At 52.2% G+C, this 11,005-nt stretch overlaps 1 protein-coding gene across 1 annotated transcript in view; it reads left to right on the forward strand.

Moving 5' to 3' along the window:
• LOC140391348 (dynein heavy chain domain-containing protein 1-like) overlaps window positions 1-10,187 on the forward strand; it is a 479,751-nt gene extending 469,564 nt beyond the window's left edge. The window contains exons 21-22 of the mRNA XM_072475926.1: window positions 4,439-5,139; window positions 9,767-10,187. Of these exons, the coding sequence (XP_072332027.1) occupies window positions 4,439-5,139; window positions 9,767-10,111 (1,046 nt within the window). The 3' untranslated portion in view covers window positions 10,112-10,187. The remainder of the gene's footprint in view (window positions 1-4,438; window positions 5,140-9,766) is intronic.
• The last annotated feature ends 818 nt before the right edge of the window (window positions 10,188-11,005 follow it).

Raw genomic sequence — 11,005 nt, forward strand, 5'->3', positions numbered from 1 at the left:
TCATCCACCCTCCCAGGCAGTCCCCCCTTCCCCCCCCCCCCCCCCCTCTCCCAGGATGTCCCCGCCACCCGCCCCCCCCCCCCCCCCCCCCAGGTTGCTGCTGCTGCTGACCGACCTTCCTCTAACGCTCCGCGAGATAGTCTCGGAACGGTTGCCACCGCCTGTAGAGCCCCTGCGCAGACCCTCTCAAGGCGAACTTAATCCTCTCCAACTTTATGAACCCAGCCATATCATTTATCCAGGCCTCCACGCTGGGGGGCTTCTCCTCCTTCCACATTAGCAAGATCCTTCGCCGGGCTACTAGGGACGCAAAGGCCAGAATGCCGGCCTCTTTCGCCTCCTGCACTCACGGTTCATCCACTACTCCAAATATTGCTAGCCCCCAGCTTGGCTTGACCCGGACTTTCACCACCTGAGATATTGCTCCCGCCACTCCTCTCCAGAACCCCTCCAGTGCCGGGCATGACCAAAACATATGGACATGGTTCGCCGGGCTCCCTGAGCACCTTCCACATCTGTCCTCCACCCCAAAGAACCTACTCAACCTCGCCCCCGTCAAGTGAGCTCTGTGAACCACCTTAAATTGTATCAGGCTGAGCCTGGCACACGAGGAGGAGGAATTAACCCTACCCAGGGCATCAGCCCACAGACCTTCCTCGACCTCCTCCCCCAGCTCCCCCTCCCATTTACCCTTCAACTCTTCTACCAGCGCTTCCCCCTCTTCTTTCATCTCCTGGTGTATTTCCGACACCTTGCCCTCCCCGACCCATACACCCGCGATCACCCTGTCTTGAACTTCTTGTGCCGGGAGCAACGGGAATTCCCTCACCTGTCGCCTCACAAAAGCCCTCACCTGCATATATCTAAAGGCATTTCCCGGGGGCAACTCGAACTTCTCCTCCAGTGCCCCTAGGCTCGCAAACGTCCCGTCAATGAACAGGTCCCCCATTCTTCTGATCCCCGCCCGCTGCCAGCTCTGGAACCCCCCCCGTCCATCTTCCCCGGCACAAACCGGTGGTTACCCCTGATCGGGGACCACACCGATGCTCCCATTGCACCCCGGTGCCGTCTCTACTGGCCCCAGATCCTTAGCGTTGCCGCCACCACCGGGCTCGTGGTATACTTTGTCGGCGAGAGCGGCAGCGGTGCCGTCACCAACGCCCCCAAGCTCGTTCCTTTACAGGACGCCATCTCCAACCTCTTCCATGCCACCCCCTCTCCCTCCATAACCCACTTGCGGATCATCGCCACATTTGCTGCCCAGTAGTAGCTCCCCAGGTTTGGCAGCGCCAACCCTCCTCGGTTCCTACTGCGTTCCAGGAACCATCTCCTTACTCTCGGGGTCTTATTCGCCCACACAAACCCCATAATACTCCTGCCTATGCTCTTAAAAAAGGCCTTAGTGATCACGATGGGAAGGCACTGAAACACAAACAGAAACCTCGGAAGGACCACCATTTTGCCCGACTGCACTCTACCCCGCCAGCGAGAGCGGTAACATGTCCCATCTTTTGAAATCCTCCTCCATTTGCTCCACCAACCTCGTCAGATTCAGTTTATGTAGGGTCCCCCAACTCCTGGCTATCTGGATCCCCAGATACCGAAAGCTCCCCTCCGCCCTCCTCAGCGGTAGGTCCCCTATCCCTCTTTCTTGGTCCCCCGCCTGTAATACAAAGAGCTCACTCTTCCCTACATTGAGCTTATAGCCCGAAAACTCCCCAAACTCCCTTAGAGTCTGCATGACCTCCACCATACCCTCCATTGGATCCGCCACGTACAGCAACAGGTCATCCGCATATAGTGACACCCGATGCTCTTCTCCCCCTCGGACCACCCCCCTCCATTTATTAGACTCCCTCAATGACATGGCCAATGGTTCGATCGCCAATGCGAGCAACAGGGGGGACAGGGGGCACCCCTGCCTCGTCCCTCCATACAGTCGAAAGTACTCCGACCTCCGCCGGTTCGTCACTACACTCAACATCGGGGCTCTGTAAAGGAGCTTAACCCAACTGATAAACCCTCCCCCGAACCCAAACCTATGCAGCACCTCCCAGAGATACTCCCACTCTACTCGGTCAAAGGTCTTCTCCGCGTCCATAGCTGCCACTATCTCCGCCTCTCCCTCCTCTGATGGCATCATTATCACGTTTAAGAGCCGCCGCACATTGGTGTTTAGTTGCCTGCCCTTTACAAATCCCGTCTGGTCCTCGTGGATTACCTCCGGGACACAGTCCTCGATCCTTGTGGCCAGTACTTTTGCCAGCAACTTTGCATCCACATTGAGGGCCTGTACGATCCACATTGCACTGGGTCCTTGTCCCGCTTTAGGATCAAAGAAATTGTCGCTTCCGACATAGTCGGGGGCAGGGTCCCCTCCTCTCTTGCCTCATTAAAGGTCCTCACCAGTAGCGGGGCCAACAGGTCTGCGTACTTCCTGTAGAACTCCACCGGGAATCAGTCCGGTCCCGGGGCCTTCCCCGCCTGCATACTCCCCAAACCCTTGCTCAGCTCCTCCAACCCAATTGGTGCCCCCAAACCAGCCACCTCTTGCTCCTCCACCCTCGGGAATCTCAGCTGATCTAGGTATCGTCTCATCCCCTCTTCCCCTGCTGGGGGCTGGGATCTGTACAGCTCTTCATAAAAGGCCTTGAATACCTCATTTATCTCCGTCGCACTCCGAACCGTGGCTCCCCTTCCATCTTTGACTCCCCCTATTTCCCTCGCTGCCATCCTCTTACGGAGCTGGTGTGCCAGCATCCGACTAGCCTTTTCCCCATACTCGTAGGTCGCCCCCTGCGCTTTCCTCCACTGTGCCTCCGCCTTCCCTGTGGTCAACAGGTCAAACTCCGTCTGGAGCCGTCGTCTTTCCCCAAGTAATCTTTCCTCCCTTTTAAAACTTTTAATCACAATTTTCCAGGCATGGTTTTTTTCCAGAGCCACGAAAGGCACCGTGTGACCCCCTTTACACATGGTCCACTCTGGTCAGGAGAGTTCCAGAATCTGTCAAACTGTTTTGTTGTGTTGAACTTGGTAATCAGTCATGATAACAATGAACGGCGGAGCAGGCTCGAAGGGCCGAATGGCCTCCTGCTTCTGTATTGTTACCTGTTTTTGTAAATGGATGTTTCTTTCAAGGAAAACAGATAGAGTTCTGGCATTGACCCTTTGAGAAACATTCAGTAAATTCCGCCCCCTCCCCAAACGGCGCCTATTTGGTAGTGGGGGTGACCCAGCACTGGCCGGCAGCGAGACAGGAAGATCCCGCCGCTGTTTACGGGGTTTTATGTACCCCGCACTCTCCGCTGCCAGGGAATCATCATCGGAAGGATCGGAAGATCTGCCAGAAATAACCAGAAACCCTTGGCCAGGGACTTTGAAAACAAAAAGGGAGACCTAAAGGCCCCGTTAGTCACGGATGCAAATCCCCTAATGCCCATAAATCGCACCAGAGGCCCAAACAGGATTAACGCTCGCGGAATCTGTTTACAATCTTCCCCATCCCATGCCAGTGACGTGATCAGGCACCGATTTCCAGGATTTTATATAAATTTTACTATAATTTAAGGTCTTTATTCCATAGCATCCGTCTACAATGTAACCTCCACCCGGCAGAGTGACGTCCACACCACACCAGGGCACAAAGGAGCCTGTCCGCCCCAGGGGTTCAGGGTCAAGGCTGGATATTGCCCCTTGGCACCCTGCCAGGGGACACTGGCAAGGGGGCTCTGCTAGGGGGGGTAACCCTCTTCCATTGAGGGGGAGGGGTTCCCCTTATGTGCGTTGGGGGTGGGGAGGGGGGAGCCCCGATGACTGCAAGGGGACAGGAGAGAGCCTTGATGTTGCGTTGTGGTGGGGGAGGATGTCCTGATGCTTGGGAAGGGTTCCTGAATTCTGTGGGGGGGGGGCTTAGATGTAATTTTGAGATCAGGGTGCCGTTTAAAAAGGTCTCAGAATCCCGGCTTGGCTGGTGTGTTTGGACGCAATTAACTCAGGTGTTCGGGGAGAAATCCAGGTTGTGTGCAGAAACTTTATTCCCGAAAGATCCGACTTGAATTTTCAGACTGTGCAAGGTTATGGGGAGAAGGCAGGATAATGGCACTCAGAAAGGCCCTCATTCAGAGAGCTAGTACAGACACAATAGGCTGAATGGCCTCCTGCACTGTAACAATTCTGTAATTCCTTCAGTTATCTCTTCAGCCTCTGTGCCCTCATCCTTTTCTGCATCATCCTCCATTTCACTAACTCTGTCCGTGCTCTCTCAATCTCGCTATAATTCCTCACTTGTGCCTTCATCCCCTCCTATCCTGCCCCTTGTATGGGGCCTTGTCATTCGCTGTGCTGCAAATGCTGTCAGATAGCAGGACGTGCTGAGAATAGGAATTATCATGAGAAAGGACTGAGAGATGATGTTATCACTGCTTCCTCCTCTTCCCAGGGGCATCTTTGGTGAATCTTACACATCAGGACATTGAGAGACGGATTGATCTCCTGCCCAACTCAATCGAATCCATCTCAATCGGAGTTTGCAATGGCTTCGAAAAGAAAATGTTTGAACAGCGCAGTGAATTCATCAGCAAGATTCTCTTAAAGTCCCAGATGCTGTTTATCCCGTCGCAAGTGGACAGCAGCCGCGATGGTTCATTAACCATCTTTGTGAGTGAGTGTGTTCGCACTCTCGAGCAGCTGAGGGATTCAGGGACAGACGTACGTCAAGACCCAGCGACAGAGGCAAACTGGCTCAGTGCAGCACCAATAAAGACCTTTCTCCTGCAGGAAAGGCGTGACTTTGGCCTTCTGATTGAGCATCTGCTGTGTGACCTGGACCATACGCTGCATGTGCTGGAAGGGAGCAGACACCGCAATCCAGAGACAGATATCATCATCAAATCCCTGCAGAGTGGCTGTCTTCCTCCTTCCTGGCAGCTTCTAACTCGTGTTTCCCCGCCCTTTCCACGGTGGATGCAGATCTTGAAGGTGAGGTTGCAGCTGCTGAACAATTACCTGGACAGTCCCGGCGATGCAGCCTCCTACAACCTGGCAGTGTTTCAACAGCCCCGGATGTTCCTTGTGACTCTGCTACAGCAGAAAGCCCAGATGGAGCATCTGAGCCTCAACCAATACAGAATCCACGCTCAGGTACGTCACTGCAACTTTACCACTCTCCTCGGCCTTTCCATTCAGAAATAAAGATCAGGGGCGAAATTCTCCAGAAACGGCGCGATGTCCGCCGACTGGTGCCCAAAACGGCACAAATCAGTCGGGCATCGCGCCGCCCAAAGGTGCGGAATCCTCAGCATCTTTGGGGTCCGAGCTCCAACCTTAAGGGGCTAGGTCGGCGCTGGACGAATTTCCGCCCCGCCAGCTGGCACGGAAATGACATCTCCGGGCGGCGCATGCGTGGGAGCGTTAGCGGCCTCTGACGGCATTCCCGCACATACGCATTGGAGGGAGTCTCTTCTGCCTCCCCCATGGTGGAGACCGTGGCGAAGGCGGAAGGAAAAGAGTGCCCCCACGGCACAGGCCCGCCCGCGGATCGGTGGGCCCCAATCGCGGGCCAGGCCACCGTGGGGGCACCCCCGGGGCCAGATCGCCCCGCGCCCCCCCCCCCCCCCCAGGACCCCGGAGCCCGCCCGCGCCGCCTTGTCACGCCAGTAAGGTAGGTGGTTTAATCTACGCCGGCGGGACAGGCATTTTAGCAGCGGGACTTCGGCCCATTCGGGCCGGAGAATCGCGCGTGGGGGCCCGCCAACCGGCGCGGTGTGATTCCCGCCCCCGCCGAATATCCGGTGCTGGAGACTTCGGCAACCGGCGGGGGCGGGATTCACGCCAGCCCCCGGCGATTCTCCGACCCGGCGGGGGGTCGGAGAATCTCGCCCCAGGGGCTGGATTCTCTGCCGACGGGATGCTACGTTTTACGGCAGCCAGGGGTTTCCTGATGGCTTGGGGCTGCCCTACAATGGGAAATCCCATTGACCGGCCGGCGCAACACAGCATCCCTCCGGTGTGCTGAAGCAGAAATGTGGCACGGCGGGGCGGAGAATCCAGCCCCAGAACTCCCCCCCCCCCCCCCCCCCCCCCCCCCCCACCAATCCCACCTTCCTCTAACTTTGGGAAAAGATGTTGACTATCTGCCTGATCGGCACCCCTCATTATTTTATAGACCTCTATAAGCCTCCTACGCTCCAGGGAAAAAAAGTCCCAGTCTATCCAGCCTCTCCTTATAACTCAGACCATCAAGTCCTGGTAGCAGCCTCGTAAATCTCTTCTGCACTCTTTCTAGTTTAATAATATCCTTTCTATAATAGGGTGACCAGAACTGCACACAGTATTCCAAGTGTGGTCTTACCAATGTCTTGTACAACTTCAACAAGACGTCCCAACTCCTGTATTCAATATTCTGACCAATGAAACCTAGCATGCTGAATGCCTTCTTCACCACCCTGTCCACCTGCGACTCCACCTTCAAGGAGCTGTGAGCCTGTACCCCTAGATCTCTTTGTTCTGGAACTCTCCCCAACTCCCTACCATTAACTGAGTAGGTCCTGCCCTCATTCAATCTACCAAAATGCATCACCTCACATTTATCCAAATTAAACTCCATCTGCCATTCGTCGGCCCACTGGCCCAATTGATCAAGATCCCGTGGCAATCGAGATAACCGTCTTCACTGTCCACTATGCCACCAATCACGGTGTCATCACAAACTTACTAACCATGCCTCCTACATTCTCATCCAAATCATTAATATATATAACAAATAACAGTGGACCCAGCACCGATCCCTGAGGCACACCACTGGTCACAGGCCTCCAGTTTGAAAAACAACCCTCCACAACCTCCCTTTGGCTTCTGTCGTCAAGCCAATTTTGTATCCAATTGGCTACCTCACCCTGGATCCCGTGAGATTTAACCTTTTGCAACAACCTAACATAAGACCATAAGACATAAGAGCAGAATTAGGCCACTCGGCCCATCGAGTCTGCTCCGCCATTCAATCATGGCTGATATTTTCTCATCCCCATTCTCCTGCCTTCTCCCCATAACCCCCGATCCCCTTATTAATCAAGAACCTATCTATCTCAGTCTTAAAGACACTCAATAATTTGACCTCCACAGCCTTCTGCGGCAAAGAGTTCCACAGATTCACCACCCTCTGGCTGAAGAAATTCCTCCTCATCTCTGTTTTAAAGGATCGTCCCTTTAATCTGAGATTGTGTCCTCTGGTTCTAGTTTCTCCTACAAGTGGGAACATTCTCTCCACGTCCACTCTATCCAGGCCTCGCAGTATCTTATACGTTTCAATAAGATCCCCTCTCATCCTTCTAAACTCCGAGTACAGGCCCAGAGTCCTTAAACGTTCCTCATACGACGTTCTGCATTCCAGGGATCATTCGAGTGAACCTCCTCTGGACCCTTTCCAAGGCCAGCACATCCTTCCTTAGATATGGGGCCCAAAATTGCTCACAATACTCCAAATGGGGTCTGACCAGAGCCTTATACAGCCTCAGAAGTACATCCCTGGTCTTGTATTCTAGCCCCCTTGACATGAATGCTAACATTGCATTTGCCTTCCTAACTGCCGACTGATCCTGCACATTAAGCTTAAGAGAATCGTGAACAAGGACTCCCAAGTCCCTTTGTGCTTCTGCTTTCCTAAGCATTTCCCTATTTAGAAAATTGTCTATGCCTAGATTCCTCCTTCCAAAGTACATAACCTCACACATTTCCACATTGTATTTCATTTGCCTCTTAATTGCCCACTCTCCTAGCCTGTCCAAGTCCTTCTGCAGCCCCCTTGCTTCCTCAATACTACCTGTCCCTCCACAGACCTTTGTATCATCTGCAAACTTAGCAACAGGGCCTTCAGTTCCTTCTTCCAGATCATTAATGTATATTGTGAAAAATTGTGGTCCCAGCACAGACCCCTGAGGCACACCACTAGTCACCAGCTGCCATCCTGAAAAAGACCCCTTTATCCCCACTCTCTGCCTTCTGCCAGTCAGCCAATCCTCTATCCATGCCAGGATCTTACCCTTAACACCATGAGCTCTTAACTTATTTAACTGAAGGGGTTGGATTACGAGGAGAGGTTGAGTAGACTGGGACTGTACTCGTTGGAATTTAGAACGATGAGGGGAGATCTTATAGAAACATATAAAATTATGAAGGGAATAGATGGGATAGATGCGGGCAGGTTGTTTCCACTGGCGGGTGAAAGCAGAACTAGGGGGCATAGCCTCAAAATAAGAAGTAGATTTAGGACTGAGTTTAGGAGGAACTTCTTCACCCAAAGGGTTGTGAATCTATGGAATTCCTTGCCCAGTGAAGTAGTTGAGGCTCCTTCATTAAATGTTTTTAAGATAAAGATAGATAGTTTTTTGAAGAATAAAGGGATTAAGGGTTATGGTGTTCGGGCCGGAAAGTGGAGCTGAGTCCACAAAAGATCAGCCATGATCTCATTGAATCGAAGGCCAGATGGCCTACTCCTGCTCCTAGTTCTTATGTTCTTAACAGTCTCCTCTGCGGCACCTTGGCAAAGGCCTTCTGGAAATCTAAATAAATCACGTCCACTGGTTCCCCTTTGTCTAACTTGCTTGTTACCTCCTCAAGGAACTAACAGATTTGTCAGACACGACCTCCCGTTGACGAAGCCGTGCTGACTCAGTCCTATTTTATGCACTTCCAAGTACTTCGCAATCTCATCTTTAATAACAGACTCTAAAATCTTACCAATGACCAAAGTCAGGCTAACCAGCCTATAATTTCCCATCTTCTGCCACCCTCCCTTCTTAAACAGCAGTGTTACATTAGCCACCTTCCAGTCCTCTGGGATTGATTCCTGAAATATCATCACTAGTGCCTCTACAATTTCCTCAGCTATCTCCTTTCAGTTTCCCCAGAACCTTCTCCTTAGCGATGGCCATGCCACTCACCTCTGCCCCCTGATTCTCCTGGAGCTCTGGCATCCCACTGGTGTCTTCCACCGTGAAGTCTCATGCAAAGTAACTATTCAGTTCCTCTGCCATTTCTTTGTTTCCTGTTATTATTTCTCCAGCCACATTTTCTAGTGGTCCAATGTCTATTTTTGCATCTCTCTTACCTTTTATATATTGAAAAAATCTCTTCCTATCTACCATCAAAATTGTCCTTGTCCCAATTTAGAATTTTAACTTTTGGGCCAGAACTATCATTCTCCATAGCTATCTTAAAACTAATGGAGTTATGGTCACTGATCCCAAAGTGATCTCTCACTAACACTTCTGTCACCTGCCCTTCATTTTCCCCAAGACGAGGTCAACTTTTGCCCCTCTCTGGTCGGGCCATCCACATACTGAATGAGGAATTCCTCCTGAATACACTCGACAAATTTCTCTCCATCCGAGCTCCTTGTGCTCTGGCCGTCCCAGTTAATGTTGGGAAAGAGTAACAGGGAGTGAGATTAATTGGATCAATCTTTCAAAGAGCTGGCAGAAGTTGGGCTGAACGGCCTCCTTCAAAATTCTATTAATATGTCAACTCATATTTTTCTCCATCAAATTGATCTGATCTGTCAACAGCTAGTTTGTAACCTGCCTGTCCCCTTCCGAGTTCACTGCCAATTGATCAGTGCCCCAATATTTGCAAGCTGTTCGGGCCAGAATCCAGTCACTTTTACACTGAGCTAGGCCAGAATATCTTTGCTAACAGCTGACAGTGTATCTGAGAGAAACCAATCCATCCATTTGATTTGATAATTTGCAGAAATCTGTTTAATATGTTGCAGGTACTCAGCAGTGTGATTCCTCCCAGCAGTGCTCCAGTGAATGGGATCTACATAACCGGCCTTGAGCTACGCAACGCCCTGTGGGACACACGACAGGGGCTCCTGCAGGATACCCTCTCCATCCAACCTTGCAGTATGCCAACAGTGTGGCTCAGGGCAGAGGCTGGTGATGCAGAGAGCACCCAGAGGCCTCACCTACTGTACCAGTGTCCCATCTACCTGGGCACAGAGAGCATGGATGTGGATTTGAAGGACAGTAACGTCATTACTCACATTCCCCTTGAGTCAAGAATGGATCACTTGGTCTGCACTCAGAGACGGGTGCACATCGTGAGCATCATATAGAGCCGCAGCCCACTGACCCCGACTTACAACAAAACAGAATAATCAATAAACTTCATTCCTACAAAGTAAAGCAGAAGAGATTCTCATGTTGTGTATTTTATTATAATGGCGGGAATCCCTAACAGGCTTCCCAACATTCCGAACCGCTTTCCAGCCTCAGGCAGGAATTGGGCTGGGTAAAATCCCGCATTTTACTGCAGATTGGGAGAACAAATTCGACTCCTCCAGAATCTTCAACAGCCACCTTAACAGAAAGACAGTGGCTCAGTTTAACATCGTATGCAAGAGGTTATTCTCCAAACGGTCCCTGAATAGTAAACCTTCTGACAGTGCGGCACTCCCTCAGTACTGACCCTCTGACAGTGTGGCACTCCCTCCGTACTGACCCTCTGACAGTGCGGCACTCCCTCAGTACTGACCCTCTGACAGTGCGGCACTCCCTCAGTACTGACCCTCTGACAGTGCGGCACTCCCTCAGTACTGACCCTCTGACAGTGCAGCACTCCCTTAGTACTGACCCTCTGACAGTGCAGTGATCTCTCAGTACTGACCCTCTGACAGTGCGCCACTCCCTCAGTACTGACCCTCTGACAGTGTGGCACTCCCTCAGTACTGACCCTCTGACAGTGCGGCACTCCCTCAGTACTGACCCTCTGACAGTGCAGTGATCTCTCAGTACTGACCCTCTGACAGTGCGCCACTCCCTCAGTGCTGACCCTCTGACAGTGTGGCACTCCCTCAGTACTGACCCTCTGACAGTGCGGCACTCCCTCAGTACTGACCCTCTGACAGTGCAGTGATCTCTCAGTACTGACCCTCTGACAGTGCGCCACTCCCTCAGTGCTGACCCTCTGACAGTGTGGCACTCCCTCAGTACTGACCCTCTGACAGTGC

Source organism: Scyliorhinus torazame, chromosome 15, assembly GCF_047496885.1.
Source record: "Scyliorhinus torazame isolate Kashiwa2021f chromosome 15, sScyTor2.1, whole genome shotgun sequence".
In the NCBI taxonomy this organism is placed as follows: Eukaryota; Metazoa; Chordata; class Chondrichthyes; order Carcharhiniformes; family Scyliorhinidae; genus Scyliorhinus; species Scyliorhinus torazame.